This window comes from Pan troglodytes, chromosome 6 (assembly GCF_028858775.2).
Source record: "Pan troglodytes isolate AG18354 chromosome 6, NHGRI_mPanTro3-v2.0_pri, whole genome shotgun sequence".
Taxonomy (NCBI): domain Eukaryota; kingdom Metazoa; phylum Chordata; class Mammalia; order Primates; family Hominidae; genus Pan; species Pan troglodytes.
Window position 1 is genome coordinate 8,824,176 of NC_072404.2, and position 19,431 is coordinate 8,843,606.

General features: G+C 53.4%; 1 protein-coding gene across 1 annotated transcript in view; it reads right to left on the reverse strand.

The window, feature by feature from the left end:
* GNA12 (G protein subunit alpha 12) overlaps positions 1-5,626 on the reverse strand; it is a 140,417-nt gene extending 134,791 nt beyond the window's left edge. The window contains exon 1 of the mRNA XM_016957029.4: positions 5,468-5,626. Coding sequence (XP_016812518.1) covers positions 5,468-5,485 — 18 coding nt within the window. The 5' untranslated portion in view covers positions 5,486-5,626. The remainder of the gene's footprint in view (positions 1-5,467) is intronic.
* Between the last annotated feature and the right edge of the window lie 13,805 nt (positions 5,627-19,431).

The window sequence follows — 19,431 nt, forward strand, 5'->3', positions numbered from 1 at the left end:
GGGGTCCAGGTGGGGTGTCCCAAGCAGCCTGAAGAACATGACTCGAAATTCCCATCTGTGACCACCAGGTGTCGCTCATGCCACACAAGGAAACCCATAGACGGCCTCTGCTGAATTAGGGGTGCAGGGGGTGGGGAAATCTCATCTGTGACCACAAATGAGTTATCCAGGCTGCCATTTGTTCTCATTAGGTCCTGGATTTCCTCCTCAGAACCAGACAGATGTGATCAGCATTGTGGGCCGAGGGCCGGCACCCCCCCACCTCCCCGGCTATGGGTAGCTGTAGGGTGTCAGGGAGGGGATGCTGGGGTTCAGGCCCCGGATTCCATCCAGCTGCAGCCGTGTCACTGCCACTCCTCCTGCCCCCAAGCTTTGGCCTTGGCTGCCCAGGTAAGGCTGGCCCGGCACAGCCATTCATCAGTGTCAGCCACCAGATGCCCCTCCCAGGGCTCCCGTCCTCCGGGAACACTCCCAGGCCCCTAGCAACAAACTCAGCTTCCTGCCCTCATGGCACCGGCGTCTTCCCCACTCCTTTTGCCGGGTTCTAAGTTTGGGGTGCATGCTTCCAGCCCCAGGAGCCCCCTCAATATCACACTGAGGTTGACTTGGCCATTTCTGCTTTCAGCCAACATAACCGGGTTCTAGAAGCTTCCTGACCACTGTGGGAGGGTCACTTGGCCAGCAGGCAAGCGTTTCTTATTCCATGTACTTGAGTGAAGCAAAACCAGGGCTGTGTTTTTTTCCTTTTTCTTTCTTTCTTTTTTTTTTTTTGAAACCAAGTCTCTCTCTGTCGCCCAGGCTGGAGATAACAGGTGCCCACCACCATGCTCAGCTAATTTTTGTATTTTTAGTAGAGATAAGGTTTCACCATGTTGGTCAGGCTGGTCTTGAACTGCTGATCTCAAGTGAACCACATGCCTTGGCCTCCCAAAGTGCTGGGATTACAGGTGTGAGCCACCACGCCTGGCCCTTTTTTCTTTTATTTGAGACAGGGTCTCGCTTTGTTGCCCAGGCTGGAGTGCAGTGGTGGGATCACAGCTCATTGCAGCCTCAACCTCCAGGGCGCAAGCGGTCCTCTCACCTCAGCCTCTTGAGTAGCTGGGACCAGAGGTGCTTGACACCACACCCGACTCATTAATTTTTTATATTTTTTGTAGAGACGGGGTTTTGCCATATTGCTCAGGCTGGTCTTGAACTCCTGAGCTCAAAGGATCCTCCTACCTTAGCCTCCCAAAGTGCTGGGATTACAGGTGTGAACCACTGCACCCGGCTAGGACTGTGTTTTTCTATGACCCAACCTAATCATTATTTCCAGCCCCTTTTCAGACTGATGATGGAAAATGTCATCTTGGCCAATTCCAGATGAACTTGGTCATTTAAGCTCAATTCTGAGCATTCCTTTGCTCACCTGGCATGGCAGGTATGCTCTAGGGGGTGGTATAAACTTATGGCCCTGGGGAGGCTCCAGTTCCCCCTCCAACACAGATGTCTCCTGGAGGGACATTGTCATGTGCCATCCCCCACCCTCCATGCTGGTTATCCCAGAGGTGCCTGGTTCTCTGTGGAGGGCATTTTCTCTGCATCTTGCTAGCAGTCCCTGACTAATTTCCCGGCCTCACATCCTCCTGTGCTCCCATGGGGGCCGTGGGAGACTTGGGGACCGTCTTCCTTGGACCCCTGCCAGGTGCCTTCTGTGTTAGTGAGATGTGCCCTTCCCTGGGTGGAAGGTTGACTTCCCATTCCCTGGGTTGGCTTCCCATTTTCCTGGGTGCCATCTGTGCCAGTTTGTTCTTGCATTGCTATAAAGGAGTACCTGAGACTGGGTAATTGATAAAGAAAAGGGGTTTAATTGGCTCACAGTTCTGCAGGCTGTACAGGAAGTGCGGTGCTGCCTTCTGCTTCTAGTGAGGTCTCCGGAAGCTTCCAATCATGGCGGAAGGTACAGGCGGCAAGAGTGAGAGAGAGAAGGGGGAGGCCCCAGACTCTTAAACGACCAGAGCTCTTAAACCCAGATTCTTAAACAACCAGATCTCATGTAAACTGAGCAAAAACTCACTCATCACCAAGCGGATGCGGCTAAGCCACTCGTGAGGGGTCTGCCTGCCGTGATCCAACAGCTCCCACCAGGCCCTGCCTCCAACACCGGGGATCACATTCCAACATGAGATTTGGAGGGACACACATCCAAACCATATCACCACCTATCTCCAGGTATCCAGCACATGTGGGCTTCCTCCTCCCCTGCAGCCTGGGGGTGGGGTACTACATTTTCCTTTTTAACATAGTGGTCACAATTTTGCGTTCTTTTCTTCCTGTTAAATGCCCCCCTCTCTCTCTCTCTCTCTCTCTCTATTTTTTTAGATGGAGTCTCACTCTGTTGCCCAGGTTGGAGTGCAGTGGTGCGATCTCAGCTCACTGCAATCTCCGCCTCCCGGGTTCAAGCAATTCTCCTGCCTCAGCCTCCCAAGTAGCTGGGATTACAGGCAAGCACCACCATGCACAGCTAATTTTTGTATTTTTAGTAGAGACGGGGTTTCACCATGTTGGCCAGGCTGGTTTCGAACTCCTGAGCTCAGGTGATCCACCTGTGTCGGACTCCCAAAGTGCTGGGATTAAAGGTGTGAGCCACCGTGCCCAGCCTATAAATATTCATATATACACACACACACACATATATATACACACACATATATATGTATATACACATAAAAATTTTTTTTTTGAGACAGAATCTTGCTCTGTTGCCCAGGCTGGAGTGCAGTGGTGCAATCCCAGCTCACTGCTTTCTGTGTTCAAGCGATTCTCCCGCCTCAGCCTCCTGAATAGCTAGGATTACAGGCATGTGCCACCATACCATGCTAATTTTTGTATTTTTAGTAGAGGAGGGGTTTTGCCATGTGGGCCAGGCTGGTCTGGAACAGTTGACTTCAGGCGATCCACCTGCCTTGGCCTCCCACAGTGCTGAGATTACAGGTGTGAGCCACTGCAACCAGCCTAATTTTTGTATTTTCAGCAGAGACAGGGTTTCACCATATTGGCCAGGCTTGTCTCAAACTCCTGACCTCAAGTGATCTGCGCGCCTTGGCCTCCCAAAATGCTGGGATTACAGGTGTGAGCCACTGTGCTGGCCTATTTATATTTTTAATTAAAAAAAATTTTTTGAAACAGGATCTCACTCTGTCATCCAGGGTGGAGTACAGTGGTGCAGTCACAGCTCACTGCAGCCTCTACCTCCTGGGCTCAAGTGATCCACCCACCTCAGCCTCCCAAGTGGCTGGGACTACAGGTGTTCACCACCACACCTGGCTAATTTTATTTTGATTCTTTTGTAGAGATGGGGGTCTCACTTTGTTGCCCAGGTTGATCTTGAACTCCTGGGCTCAAGTGATCCTCCTGCCTTGGCTTCCCAAACTGTTGGGATTACAGGTGTGAGCCACTGTGCCCAGCTATTTATATTACTTTAAATGGACAAATAACAATTGATATGTTTATCATGTACAACACAATGTTTTGAAATACGCATACCTTGTAGAATGGTTCAATCAAGCAAATTAACATATGCATTCCTCCCATGCTTATTATTTTTTGTAGTGAGAACACTTAAAATCTGTCTACATGGTGAAACCTCGTCTCTATTAAAAATAAAATACTCGATTGCATTTTCAAAATACAAGATGTCTCGATTTAAATAAGGGTTAAATCTTGTTTTCTCCACCTTATTTCCTAGTTCGCTAGCAAATGCTGCATTTGTTAATTAATTTGGGGCAATTCTTTCTTTCTGTAATTGACAAATAATAATTACGTCTATTTAAGGGGCACCGTGTGATGCTTCGATCCATGTATACGTCGTAGAATGATTAAACGCAGCGAATTAACATATCATAACCCTTAAAGCAGAGGCTTCCAGTTTCCTCTAGGGGATTCCCCATGTCCCATTCCAGTTCTGGTGGGGCCTTGCCAAGCCATACGCAAACACATACACACGCGGATGTACCCCATGGAGTCACATACGAACGCACGTACACCACAGCCATGCATAGTCACGGGAGCGTTGCAGCATGCATGTGCACACACCCACCCACACACCCACCCACACACCCACCCAGGGGCATGGTCCTGTAACCCGGACCTCTTCACATCTTTGGCAACAGTCACATGGCCCAAGGGGTAGGCCTATGTATTAGTCTGTTTTCACCCTGCTATAAAGAACTGCCTGAGACTGGGTGATTTATACAGGAAAAGAGGTTGAATTGACTCACAGTTCAGCATGGCTGGGAGGCCTCAAGACACTTACAATCATGATGGAAGGTGAAGAGGAAGCAAGGACCTTCTTCATAAAGCGGCAGGAGGGTGAAGTGCTAAGTGAAGCGGGAAGAGCCCCTTGTAAAACCATCAGATCTCGTGAAAACTCAGCCACTCTCACGAGAACAGCTTGGGGGAAATCTATCCCCGTGACTCAATGACCTCCACCTGGTCTCTCCCATGACTCAATGGAGATTATGGGGATTACAATTCAAGATGAAATTTGGGGCTGGGTACGGTGGCTCACACCTATAATCCCAGCACTTTGGGAGGCCAAAGCAGGCGGATCACTTGAGGTCAGGAGTTCGAGACCAGCCTGGCCAATATGGCGAAACCTTGTCTCTACTAAAAATACAAAAATTAGCCAGAAATGATGGCACATGCCTGTAGTCCCAGCTACGTGGGAGGCTGTGGCAGGAGAATCGCTTGAACCTGAGAGGCAGAGGCTGCAGTGAGCTGAGATCACACCAGCCTGGGTGACAGAGCCAGACTCAGTCTCAAAGGAAAAAAAAAAAAGATGAGATTTGGGTGAGGTGCAAAGCCTCACCATATCAGTCTCCACCCAGGAGAGTCCACCCTGCCTGGAGGAGAAAGAGGGCGCTGGGCTGTGGTGGCCCCGTGTGTCCCAGTGGAGGGGTCTGTCTGCCATGGGCAGGAGTGCGCCCCCCCTGCACAGAGGGCTACAGCTCAGAGGCAAGGCGGGGATCGGACCTAGTGAGAGCTGAGCGCCTGGTCTGGGCCCTGTTGGGCTTGGTGAGCCACTCTGTGGCTTTTAGTGATACCTGAGCCAGCAGACCTTACCTCTGTGCGCCAGGAGTGCTTTGTGGGGTCCGATGCTGTTCACACCCTGCGTCCTCCCGTCCTGTCCGGGTCCCCCTTTCCCACGTGCACAAGGAGTGGCTGACGGTCTCCCAGGACTCCCCCCCCCCCACACACACTCCGCTTCAACTCTGCAAAGGCAGCACCCTTCCCTGGAGTGTGAGACCCTCCCTGCTTGCCCCTCTCTGCCTGAGCAGGACAGGAAGCTATTGAGCCCCTGCGAAGCTCTAGGCCAGGTGCCTGGAGTCAGCGATGAGTAAGAGGAGGCAGGGCCTGCCCTGCGGAGCTTGCAGCCCTCGGAGGCCCAGGACTTTAGGGAACTCATTAGAGAGACTCATTTCGTTACCTGTGTCAGTTTGGTCATCTGGGAAGCAGACGTCAAGACAGAAGAAATGAGCAAGAGATTGATGAAACGCAATGCCCGAGCAGGATACAGGGAGAGGGTGCAGGGTGGGCGGGGACCAACTTCCAACCGTGACGCAGGGCTGGTGTTTGCAAGAGGAGAAGAGGAAGGAAGGAGGGTTAAGTGGGAGGAGCCCCAGGCTGCAGTGCAGCTGTGAGAACGTCCTCTCCAGGCCCACGGGGAGCTCTAGCAAGGTCCCGGGTGGGGCAGGAGCTGCCAGGCCCCAGGTGCTACTACATTCCCATGGAGGGTGACTCTGGGAGGGACAGCAGAGCCGTGCACCTCCAGGGCCACCCCGACGGTGACACAAAGGCTGATGTGACACATGTATCAAAGCACTGACCAAATGCCGGGGCTGGTGGCTCACGCCTGTAATTCCAACGCTTTGGGAGGCTGAGGCGGGTGGATCACCTGAGGTCAGGAGTTTGAGACCAGCGTGGCCAACATGGTGAGACCCCATCTCTACTAAAAATACAAAAATTAGCAGGGCGTGGTAGTGCCTGCCTGCAGTCCCAGCCACGGGGAAGGCTGAAGCAGGAGGATCGCTTGAACCTGGGAGGCAGAGGTTGCAGTGAGATGAGATCGCACCACTGCACTCCATCCTAGGCAATGGACCGACCAAGGGACTGGGGTCAGGGAGCACCGACCAAGGGACTGGGGTCAGGGAGGCTTCCTGGAGAGGGCTGACACCTGAGACATTTCCAGTGTAAAGGAGATGGGGGCTGAGTGTCAGAGGCCAGGGCTTATGCAGGGCCCCGAGGTGGATCATCTCTCTGGGACTGGATGAGGACAGCATCACAGGCGCAAGTTGAGGGCAGGACTCATGGCTTGTGGGCGCAGTGAACGTGACATGGGCCAGGCTTGCAGAGCCCGAGGGTTGTATTTGGGACTCTGGTCCTGTGTACCAGCCCACTTTGATTCCAGTGGGCAGACCAGCTCAAACCGAACCCCTGCCACTGGCTGAACACACCGTGGGGCCCTGGGTCTACCACCTGCCTTGGGAATGCTGCCTGAGCTCTCTCTCTCTGGCATTCTGACCACTCCTGCCAGATACAGCTCGATCTGTGCCTTTGTTCTAGCACTGATTTTTGTTCCTGCATGGAGAGCAGGCTTGCCTGTCTCCACAGTTAGGCTGGGGCCATGGTGGGAGGGGATCTGCTTATTCATTGCCTGATTATTCATTGTGAGGTCTGGTAGAGTGGGATTCTCAGGGAATGGGTGCCTGCTCCCGGATGAGGTTCAAGAACCTTCTCTCCAGTGCAAGGTTTGGAGAAGGTCCAGGTGAGCAGGGGTCTGGGGTCTGAGTCCAGAGTGACCCTAAGCCAGCAGCATCCCCCAAGAGCTTATTAGAAACACAGATACTCAGGCCTCAAGCCCAGACCTGTAGAATCAAAATATACCTGGAGGTAGAGTCCAAGGATCCACATGTTATGAACTTTCCTGATGATTCGTACACCCACCCAAGTTTGAGAAACACCAGTGGTCCAAGTTTGAGAAACACCACCGGTCTAGTGCAATCTCCTCACTCCACATGGGGTGGCGGTACTTGGGCTGAGGCTCACTCTGAGTCCCACACCCAGACGGTGGCTGAATGCGGACAGAGAGCACATCAGGCCTCTGGGCTGTGAGGAACGTAGCCAGAGACTTCAGTAAAAAACGCATCTGGGGGACTAAACCTATGATTTGTGCAAAAACACCTGGGTGATTTTCATCATGAAATAGAGCTCATCCTTCTGGAAAAACAATCCACCCATCTGTTCGCAGTCAGAGGAGGATGTTCACGTAACACCAGATGCCGTGTTGGGTGCCATGGTAACAGCATGCTTCCGGCAAGATGGTCCTGCCCTGCACACAAATCCTGAAACAGACAAAAAATAATTAAAAAAAAAGCCATGTAAGTTGCCCATGCTCAGGCCTTGTTCTTGCTCTCCCCAGGATGTGTCCTTCCTCTCCTGTTTGTCAGACTCCTACTCACCCTTTGAAACCCAGCCCAGGTGTTCCTTCCTTCCCATTTGCATGCATCAACTTCCTCACCCCATCCTTTTTTTTTTTTTTTTTTCTTTTTTGAGATGTTGTTTCGCTCTTGTTGCCCGGGCTGGAGTACAATGGCGCGATCTCGGCTCACTGCAACCTCTGCCTCCTGGGTTCAAGCAATTCTCCTGCCTCAGCCTCCCAAGTAGCTGGGATTACAGGCATGTGCCACCATGCCCGGGTAATTTTGTATTTTTATTAGAGTTGGGGTTTCACCATGTTGGTCAGGCTGGTCTCGAGCTCCTGACCTCAGATGATCCACCTACCTCGGCCTCCCAAAGTGCTGGGATTACAGGCGTGGGCCACCGCGCCCGGCCCACCCCATCCTTAAGTGTTCAGGACACTTGGCCTGTACCTTTGCTCCGGTGCTTATTTTTGTTTCTGCATGGAGGGCAGGCTCACCTGTCTCCCCAGTTAGGCTCTGGCCATGGCGAGAAGAGGTCTGATTATTCATCGCCTGATTATTCATTGTGAGGTCCAGTATAGCAAGGTTCTCAGGATATGTCAGCAGGGACTGAGGCTGAGAGACGCTGATCACAGTTCCGTCAGGGATGACCTCCTCTGTCCTGGCAAGAGGCCAGACTGGAGTGACACTTCAGTAGAGAGAAGCCAGGGCTTTCTTCCCGCAAAGTCAATCATGTCTGGTCTCAACTGTCGGAAACTCGGTCAGCAAGTTTATGCTGTGATGAGAACTGGAGCACCAAACTCTGGGACGTGCATATGTTGTGGGCAGTGGCGGGTGCTGTTATCATTCATGACTGTTCCCTTCCCTGCACCTCGAGTTTGGGCTTTGCTGAGAGACTTGCTTTGGGCAGTGGGCTGTTGAGGGGGATGTAGCAGGAGCAGAGGCTTGACACGCACTTCTTAATGGGGCTTGCCTTCTTGCCCACCTCTTTTTCGCCATGAGAAGAACAGCCCTGGGCTAGCCTGCCAGGCCACAGGGCTGAGCCTCACCTGCAGTTTGGAGCCAAGCCCAGGGAGTCCAGTCTAAGTCATCAGGATGCAAGAAATACATACTGTTTTCTGCAGCTGAGGTTTTCGCGGCTGTTTGTTATGCAGCCAAAGCTGACTCATGTACAGGATCTAGACTGGCCTATGGAATTAGAAAATCCTTTCCGCTGTTTTCCTGTTTGCTCCTCCTGGCTTTAGCCACAGCCCTCTGATTTGCATATGGCCCAGGAGTCTCCTGGGAAGAAATTTAAACCCCATGTCGAACATGGTTTTAAACATGTGTGCAGATTGTCAGATGCGGTGGAGAGGTACAGGCCATGGAAGACAAGTGTAGGGAGGAGCAAAAAAATCCCTCAACAACAACAACAACAAAGAACTCCCCATAACTAAGAGAAGAGTTGGGCATCATGGGAAAACTCAGGAACACTCTGCCAGAGATGGAATAATGTTTTTTGTAATAAGAACAGACTGGAGTAGACTTTGTGTTTCTCTATCCTTGTTTTACCTACTTTGTGTTGTGTGGAGGTCACATACAGGCCATTTTGTTTTACTAGGAAATGATACAGCTACCTGGCTAAAACTAATCAAACCCCTGCTTGTGTGGGAGGAAGACCCCCAAGGACCATCAGAGACCAAAGGCAGGTGGATGAGAATGTAGGGTGGGGACTTGAGAGGCCCCAAATGGTGATGCATTCATGAGGGCAACTTGCCTGCCAGTCATCCTTTAGGGACTCAAAGGACCACAGAAGAAGGGAGGGTCAAAGTCACTTGGCTGTGTGAGCTTTTGATGTAAGCTTTCCTGGGCAGGCTGTCAACACAACTGCATGTCTGTTCAGGCCACAACACCTTCATTCACAGTGACCATTTTTTTTGTTTTGTTTTGTTTTGTTTTGTTTTGCTTTTTGAGAAAGTCTCATTCTGACACCCAGGCTGGAGTGCAGTGGCACCATCGTGGCTCAGTGCAGCCTCAAACTCCTGGGGCTCAAGTGATCCTCCTGCCTCAGCTTCCTGAGCAGCTGGGACCACAAGCTCACACCAGCAGCCCTGTCTAACTTTTAAATTTTTGTAGAGATGGGGTCTCCCTGTGTTGCCCAGCTGGTCTCAAACTCCTGGGGCTCAAGTGATCCTCCCGCTTTGGCCTCCCAAAGTGCTGGATTACAGGCGTGAGCCACTGTACCCGCCAACATAGCAACCTTCTCCTGTTGGAGTCCTTAATGTCCCACTTAGAGATGATGAGGCAGGGGTGGGGTGTGGTGGGGGATTTGCCCACGGTGCCACACCTGGGCATGGTGAGGCTGGACCTGGAGCAGGACTTTCAGATTGTGAGTCCAATGTGCTCCTTGACTCTCAGACAATGACACAGGTTCAGGTGGTTTATTTGGGAGGTAACCCCAGGAACACCATAAAGACGTGAGAGCTGAGACAGGGCGGGAGGGAGGCTATTAAGGGTAAGACATGGAAGGCGTGTGAACTTCCTTTTACTGCTGTAACAAATCACAACGGAGTGACTGAAAACAACCATAGTTTGTTTTCTTACTTTTCTAAAGGCCAGAAGCCCAAATTCAAGGTGTCTGCAGGCCCTTGTCCTCCTGGAAGCTCTAGGGGGATCCGTCCTGCCTCTTCCTGCTTCTGGAAGCTCCCAGCATTCCTTGGTTTGCGAATGCCTCGCTCCAATCTCTGCCCCCGTCATCACGCGACCTTCTTCGCCATGCATGGGTGCGCCTGTGTCTTCACAGGACGTTCTCTCTGTGTGTCTGGGTCTAAATTTTCATCTTCATCTTTTTTTTGAGACACAGTCTTACTCTGTCACCCAGGCTGGAGTGCAGTGGTGCAATCTCGGCTGACCTCCCAGGATCACCTCCACTTCCCAGGATCAAGCGATTCTCCTGCCTCAGCCTCCTGAGTAGCTGGGATTACAAGCATGTGCCACCATGTCTGGCTAATTTTTATATTTTTAGTAGAGACAGGGTTTCACCATGTTGGTCAGGCTGGTCTCGAACTCCTGGCCTCAAGTGATCCGCCTGCCTCGGCCTCCCAAAGTGCTGGGATTACAGGCCTGAGCCACTGTGCCCGGTCAAGTTCCTTCTTCTGATGAGGACTCCAGTCACCGGGCTAGGGCCCTTCCTACTCCAGTGTATCCTCATCTTAACTAATTACATCTGCAATGACGCTATTTCCAAATAAAGTGATGTTTGCAGTTACCAATGGTTAGGACTTGCGCATATCTTTTGGGGAATATAATTCAACTCACAAGAGAAGGTTGTAGCTGCAGGCACTTGGGGCTCAGTCTTGGTGGCACCCCTCCCTCCAAGAGGCTGTGTGGAATGTGCTTGAGAATTGCCCCCGTGAGGGGTGAGGAGCTGCGGCATTGACCCGCCCCCTCCTGCCTGGCGGTGTCTCGGAGCCCTGGGGTTTTCCTCCCAATGTGGCATTCACAGGCATCACATCACTATCTGGCCATCGGCCACGGTGGGAGTATTGACACCACAGACATCAGCGGATGTTACAAATCAGGCTTCTTTTTCCCCGTGAATCAGCCTCCTGTACCACTCCGGCCCCTCCCTGGTGCAGGAGCAGTGCAGTGAGCTGATTCATGCGGAGAAAGATTGGTCTGGCCTGCCCTGTGAACGGGCTGTGTGTGGTCCTGGCCTGAGGACACCCCAGCAGGCTCATGTGGGGACTGCCTGCAGGTAACCTCTAGACTTGGCTGAGCACCAAGAGTGTTGGCCACAGGGGACCAGGCAGGTGGACGCCTGGGGGCAGCTGCTGGCTTCCCAGCGGGGCGCCGCCTGAGGCCCGGTTTGCCCATAGAAGTGAGCAGCCAGCTGTGGCCCGGCAGAGTCCCAAGCCGTGCTGACAGGTGTGGCCAAAGGGCAAAGGGTGTTATTATAAAAGAGAATTTACGGCAGCGGCAGCTTGGGCTGGCCAAGCCCGAGGGCAGCAGGAGGATGGAGTGGGGCTGGCAGGATGCTGGCAGGATGAAGGATCTGCATTTCATTGAGACAGTGGGTTGGAGTCCACGCGGCTGAGATTAAATAGCCCGTCCCCGGAATGCAGAGAACGAGAAATAAATCAGCCTTTACTGCAAGTGGGGTGGCAGGAAGTTAATTAGGAAAGAGAAAAAAAAATACATTTCAACTCACAAAGAAGCCCAGTGAGCCAGCAGAGAATAGCCCGGCCCCTCCAGGGGTCACTGTGGGGAGGGGCTGGCATCCCTGGTCCCACCAAAGGGCACACAGGACTGGGAAGGATGTCACCTTGGAAGTGTCAGGGCCCAGTGCAAGAGGGTGAGAATGCTGGCTGCCCCATGGAGCTGTGCCCGGGCTGTGCCCCGGCTGGTCTTGGCCTGGGCCCTGCCAGTGAGGTGAGCTGGGTCCTGAACTTCCAGGTTGGGGACCAGCTCCTGGAATTGCATCCTGGTGCAGGAGCAGGCATCGCGGGTCACATTCAATGAGTGCTCAGAAATACTCATGGAGGACCGGGCGCGGTGGCTCACACCTGTAATCCCAGCACTATGGGAAGTTGAGGTGAGTGGATCACTTGAGGTCAGGAGTTCCAGACCAGCCTGGCCAACATGGTGAAACCCCATCTCTACCAAAACCAGAAAAATTAGCTGGGTGTGGTGGTGGGCACCTGTAATCCCAGCTACTTGGGAGGCTGAGGGGGGAGGATCACTTGAGTCCAGGAGGCAGAGGTTGCAGTGAGCCAAGTCATACCACTGCACTCCAGCATGGGAGACAGAGCGAGACTCCATCTCAATAATAACAACAACAACAAAAAAGAAATACTCACGGAGGGAGCCCTTCACCCTAAGCCCCCCAGGCTCACCTCTTGCCATGCCCCACCCAGCCAGTTGACCCCCAGCACCTTCCTTTTTCGTCTCCTCTCTGCCTCTTGCCTTTACTTGGGAGGGGCCTCTGTATGAACATCTGCCTCACTTTCTCCCAGCCATCGTTCCAAGTCCAGTTCTATTTATTTTCTTTCTTTCTTATTTTCTTACAAGACAGGGTCTTGCTCTGTTGCCCAGGCTGGAGTGCAGTGGTGCAATCATAGCTCATTGTAGCCTGGAATTCCTGAGCTCGAGTGATCCTCCCACCTCAGCCTCTTGAGTAGCTGGGACTACAGGCACATGCCACCATGTCCGCCCGCATAATCTTTTTTTTTCTTTCTTTTTTTTTTGAGACAGAGTTTTGCTCTGTTGCCCAGGCTGGAGTGCAGTGGCATGATCTCGGCTCACTGCAGCCTCTGCCTCCCAGGTTCAAGCGATTATCCTGCCTCAGCCTCCCAAGTAGCTGGGATTACAGGTGCATGCTACCACACCTGGCTAATTTTTTTGTATTTTTAGTAGAGACAGGAATTCACCATGTTGGCCAAGCTGGTGTCGAACTCCTGACCTCAAGTGATCCACCTGCCTGGGCCTCCCAAAGTGCTAGGATTACAGGCGTGAACCACCATGCCCAGTCCCGGCTAATGTTTTCGTATTTTTGTAGAGATGGGGTTTCACCATGTTGCCCAGGCTTGTCTCAAACTCCTGGCCTCAGGCGATCCTCCTGCCTCGGCCTCCCAAAGTGCTGGGATTACTGATGTGAACCACTGCACCCGAACTCTATTTCCAACTTTTATTTAATTCATGCATTCGTTCCACATCACTTACTGAACTCCTACTCTCTGCTGGGCCCTGCTGGAGGATCTATACCCAAGACCAGCCTCTGCTCTTCATGAATTTACAGCTTAGTGCTGTCCAGGGTAGGGGTACAGATGTGTGAACAGGTGGTCCTAGGATGAGCGGGGGAGGTTGTTCATGGAGGAAGTACGGGGTTTTGGGCACCAGAAGATGGTGAGCTGGCCTTTTTTTGTGGTGGGGGTGGGTGCAGTAAAACATGCTCTGAAGTCAAAATTGCTTAGAACATCAAGGCTTCATATCTTGGTCACACAGCCTGGCTGTGGGTCCCTGCAATGCCCTGGGGCAGCTGACCTTCGTTTTTTTTCCTTTTTTTCTTTTTTCTTTTTTGTTGAGACGGAGTCTCACTCTTGTCGCCTAGGCTGGAGTGCAATGGTGCAATCTCGGTTCACTGCAACCTCTGTCTCCCAGGTTTGAGCTTCTCCTGCCTCAACCTCCTGAGTAGCTGGGATTACAGGCGCCCATTACCACGCCTGGCTAATTTTTGTACTTTTAGTAGAGATGGGGTTTTACCATGTTGGCCAGGCTGGTCTCGAACTCCTGACCTCAGGTGATCTGCCCGCCTCGGCCTCCCGAAGTGCTGGGATTACAAGCGTGAGTCACCGCGCCCGGCTGGTCCGTTGGTTTTTAGTGCCCCCTCTTGATGTGGACCGATCTGTGAAAGAGGAACCAGCACTGGAGGGTCCCTCGTGGCCAATTCCACCTTGATCTGGGAAGCAACACAGGCTGCAGCTGGCCTCTTCAAAGGGGCAGGAAGTGTAAGCTGCCTGTGTTTCCGGGAGAGGGGCCCCTAGTTAGATGTGCACGGGCAAACGCTACCATGGCTGAGTTTGAAAGGAGTAGGAACTGGCCTGACATGGCAGAGGGGTGGCCCATCAGAGACAGGGAAGGAGGGTAGCAGAGTGCTCATTGTGGCTGGAATGTGTGTGTGTGTGTGTGCGGACACATCTGTGCATCTGTGTGGCTGGAATGTGTGTGTGTGTGCGGACACATCTGTGCATCTGTGTGGCTGGAATGTGTGTGTGTGTGCGGACACATCTGTGCATCTGTGTGACTTGAGTGTGTTTGCACATGTATATGTGTGGCTGTGTGCATGCCAGAGTGAAGCACAGGTGTGTAGTCCATGGATATGTGTGTCATGGGAGTGTGCATGTATCTGTGCCTGACTCGAGTGCATTTGCACGTGCATGTGTGTGTGTGCATGTGGACATATGTGACCATGTGCATGTGTGCATGCCTGTGAGCAGCACATATGTGTATATGCACGTGTGTGTGAAAGTGCATGTGTGTATCTGTGCATAACTCGAGTGCATTTGCATGTGCACATGTGTGTATGTCTGTGCATATGGGCATATGTGGTGTGTGCATGTGTTCATGCCTGTGTGCAGCACTTATGTGTATATGAACATATGTGTGAGTGTGCATGTATGTATCTGTGCATGACTGGAGTACATTTGCACGTGCACGCGCATGTGTGTGAATGTGTATGTGCTTGTGGACATATGTGACCATGTGCATGTATGCATGCCTGTGTGCAGCACACAAGTCTACTTGTACATGTCTATGTGTGCCTGTGAGTGTGCATGTATCTGTGCATGACTGGAGTGCATTTGCATGTGCATATGTATGTGTGTGCATATGGGCATATGTGGTGTGTGCATGTGTTCATGCTTGTGTGTAGCACATATGTGTATATGAACATGTATGTGCGTGCATGTGTGTATCTGCATGACGAGTGCATTTGCACGTGCACGTGCATGTGTGTGAATGTGTGTGTGCATGTGGACATATGTGGCCATGTGCATGTGTGCATGCCTGTGTGTGTCTGTGAGTGTGCATGTGTGTATCTGTGCATGACAAGTGCATTTGCACAAGTGCATGTTTGCGTGCATGTGCGTGTGCGTATGTGTGTCTCTGTGTGAATGTGTGCATACATGAGGGCATATGCATGTGTGCAGCACAAGTGTGTATTTGTACATGTACACGTGAGTGTGAACATGTGTGCATGTGTGTGCATGCATGCATTCGTGTGTGTGTGTGTAGGGATAAGGTGGTAAAGCCAGCACGGGAAGCAGAGACCAGACTGTGCAGAGTGTTGGAAACCGGGCTACAGAGGGCCGATTCTGCCAGAAGGCAACAGGGAGCCCTGGACATTTCCTGTCCACATTTGCATATAGAAAGACCCCTCTGGGAACAGAGAGCAGAGTGGGTTAGAGGGAACCAGAGTGGACAGGAGACCCTGGCTGTATCCAGTGGGAGGTGATGGTGGCCTGGAATTGGGGGCAGGGCGATGATGGAGAGAACAGGGCTGTGAGATGCATCCAGGCAGGAGGCTGGCCAGGGTCCTCCCCCAAGTGGCCCCCGCCCCTCAGTTTCTCCAGCTGGGCCTCTGCCCAGGCTGGCATAAGCCTGCCCTGGGTCCCCCTCGGACTCTCCCACACACGTTGATCCTGCTTCTCTTCCGAGCCCATGAGGCAGGGATGGTGTCTGAAAATTGCTTGTAGCCCTCGGGGATACAAAAGAGGCTCGAATCGATACCAGCAGGCAAAAAAGAAAAATGCTTAATGGGAGGGAACCGCCTTCTATTGATCCTTATCGGGGGGCAGATGTTTGGTTCAGCCCCATTTCACAGAGGCTGCGGGCAGCAGTGGAGGCCCAGCCCCACCAGCCGGAGCCAGAAACAGCTCAGGATCCAAAGCATCTCTGAAAGAGGGTGGGAGGTGCTGCCTTGGGGCTGCGCTTGGGACAAGTCCCAGCTTCTCCTGGCCTTGCCCTCCTCTCCACCCCGAAGCCCCTCCCACAAGGCTGCCGAGGAGGTCAGAGATTGGGGAGTCCGGGCTGGCTGCCCCAGCCCGTGTGGGAGGTCAGATCCTGCATGAAGCTGGGGGTGGCGGGCAGACAGCCCACCCTCCTACCCCCAGACCAGAGGTAAACATCTGATGCCCAGACGGAGGTGCAGAAACTTCTAGATGCAGCCAGCTGCTCTGCAGTGGGGAGAAATATAGGTCTTGAAAAAAATCCTATGGTTCCCAAAGGTAACAGCGTGGATTCCACATTTGCAGGCGTTTCTGTGCACACGCAGCCTGCGCAGTTACCATCTGAGCTTCCCACGTGGACCGCCCATACTGTTACCCTCAGCTGCCTCCTGGCGCCGGTGCCTCCTGGACATGTCGGGATCCATGGGGGCTGCTTTGCTGTTTTTCACGAGCCCAGAATTCCCTGGGTCCCATATCCAGCTGCTCTGTGGCCTACTGGTGGTCATTTGTCCTTTTTTTCTTTTCTTTTTCTTTTTTTTGAGATGGAGTTTTACTCTGTTGCCCAGGCTGGAGTGCAGTGGCGCGATCTTGGCTCATTGCAACCTCCACCTTCCAGATTCAAGCGATTCTCCTGCCTCAGCCTCCCAAATAGGTAGCTGAGGCTCGCCACCACGCCCAGCTAATTTTTGTATTTTGAGTAGGGACAGGGTTTCCCCATATTGGCCGGGCCGGTCTCGAACTTCTAACCTCAGGTGATCCGCCTATCTCGGCCTCCCAAAGTGTTGGGATTACAGGCGTGAGCCACCAGGCCCCCTTTTTTTTTTTCTGATGTTGGGCTATTTTAAGCCACGCTGCAGGGGGTACCCATGGGCACCATCGGCATGTCCTGTGGGGAGTATTTCTAGGTGCGGAGTGTTAGAGTCACTCACTGGGTCCTGAGATGACCACTCCGTGCCTCAATTTGCTGATCTGTGAGATGGATTCTAGCCCTTCCTCCTTTATAGGATTAAAGGAGGGAGAGTGCGAGATGTGGGATGAGTTCTCTGATTTCCATGTCCCACCTGGGTGTGGGTGGCTCAGGGCATGGGCCCAGAACCCGGCCTCCGCACCCCAGCCTGGCCAACCAGAGGACAATGCCCAGCTTGAGAGAACAACCGGCCCTTGCTGTCAAGGCGTGAGGACTAGATGCAGAATAATGCAGTCCCCGATCAAACCTGCAGCTGTAACTCAGGCCCCAGACGCTGCCAGTGCCATAAATTTGGGCGGAAAGTGCAGCTCCAGCAGTTTGCGAACAAGAGCGGGGGAGGCCGAGTGAATTACAGCCCAGAGGAAGCAAAGGCCCCCTGCCTGGCATTGTTAGCCCCAGCCAGGGATTGATTGCTCACTGCCTTTAATGAAATTGAATTTTAATTTATATCCCAGCCCAAGGTGGGGGGCAAGGGTGTGCCCGGGCAGAGGTGGGCTCAGCCCCAGGATGGGGGCTCCTTCTGCAAGAGGGGCTTGCAGCCAAGTCCTACAGGAGAAAAAGATGGGCACCCAGGGAGCTTCTCCAGCCCAAAGTTTCGAGGTCCTGCCAGTGTGGGCTCTGGGCAGGGTGCGGCCCCCGTTTGGCCATTCCTGCCTTGCTCAGGTGCTCAGCGAAGGGGAGTCCCTGTCTCTTCCTTGTGAGAACTGGGAGCTCTGCCAGGTTGCAGGGGGAAGCCTGGGGAGAGGGGGAGCGTAATCATATGTGGGGTTTGTTGGGAGCCCCCAGCTCCTTCACCTCTCCAAGGTTCCCAGATGATACATGATAACCCGCTGCACCCGATTTCCATATATCGCATGGGGCTTTTGAGGGCTTGCCAAGTGCCAGGTGAGGCTCCACGGGCACCCGTGTGGCCTTTGCCTCCTGTCTGTGTGCCCCTGCTCTGGGTGGTGGAGGAGGGGCCATACCTCGGGGGCAGGCTGGCCTGGCTGCCAATCCCAGCTGCACATTTCCTGGCCTTGGAAAACCACTTCCCGCCTCTGAGCCTCAGTTTCTACATCTGCAAACTGGAGATGAGGAGCACACCTCCGCCCAGAGCATCTGAAGGGGACAGGAAGTTTGCAGGAGCTGCGGTTCTGCAGCGGCGCATTTCCAGACCCTGTTCCGAGCTCATGGTGCAACGTGCTGGCGGCCAGCTGGGGGTGGGGGGTGATGGCCATCAGGACGCCACCCCCGTGGCCACGGCAGACCAGTGGTCTCCTTATGGCCCAGTGAGGAGGGGCCTCACAGAGGGGCTGGCAGGCATGAGGGCATCCTGGGAGCAGGGTTCCCGTGCAAGGGTTGCGCCTGCCGGTACAGGGGCTGGGAGGGCCAGGGCCTCCCTTGCGGCTGAACGGACGGGCTCAGGAGGCAGGCAGGTGGGGGCTGCAGGCCTCCCCCGACTTGCCTGGGAGCCTGGGAACAACATCTAGGACTTGTTCTCTGCCTTCCTCATTGTGGTGGCCCCAGCAGGGCCCCTGGACATGCATCTGGACCCTGTAGTGGCTTCCTCTGTGACCCTGAATGCCTGGTTTCCTCTGCAGGCCACAGGTCCCCCATTAGTAAAGTGGGGAGTTGTCCTGGCTCCTGAGGACCTGTGGATGCCTCCCTACCCTGTGCTCTCCCCATTGTGCCACCCACACGCACCCAAGAGCCCCAGAATCCACATGTGGGGCCACGGCTCTCAGGGCCTTTGGGCCAGTCCTGCTCCCAGCCCTGCCAGTGTGCACCGTGGCAGGGCCTGTGGCGGGGGTGGAAGGCAGCTGCCTCCCTCAGTGACTTAGGACAGGTTGATCAGGCTGCGGCTGATGAGCGAGGCATAAATCCATTGGCTGCTGGTGGAAATTGTTTTCTGCTGGCGGATCTGTCAAGTGAAGCCATCGGTTTAGACGCAGGGTGTGTGTGTGTAGGAGAGAGACTGGGGGAAAGAGAGACTTCCACACTGACTGTGCTGGGGGCGCCTTTGGAACCCAGGAGACATCTTTAGCTCCTACCTTTCGATTTTCAGGTGGAGAGACTACTCAGGCCCAGAAAGGGACAGGCACTCGGTTGAGGTCACACAGCAAGGGAGTGGGGGAGTTGGAAGGAGGAGGATGTAGAAGATGCAGTTTGCTCCTGGTTCCTCAGAAAGGAGGCTGGGTGTCAAATTCTACCCTTAGGATTTTTAGGGAGCAGGCGGTGCCTTTGTGCATAGAAAAAGATGCCCCATCCTCTGGGTGGCCCGGCCCAGCACCAGGGCGTGTGGCCAGTGAGCAGGCACAGGCCGGGCTCAGCCCACCTGGACCCCTGACTGCATGCAAAGGGTTCCAACTGGCACCAATGTGCCATTCCTGACCCCGCCTTAAACAAACGGATTATAAAAGGAAATTTTACAGCCATAATTTATGGGCAGCCAGCACTGCTTGCCAAACATAGATGATAACACAAAAATAAATATGTCTCCAATACATTTTATACTCTTCCCCCCGCCCCCAGAGACAGGGTC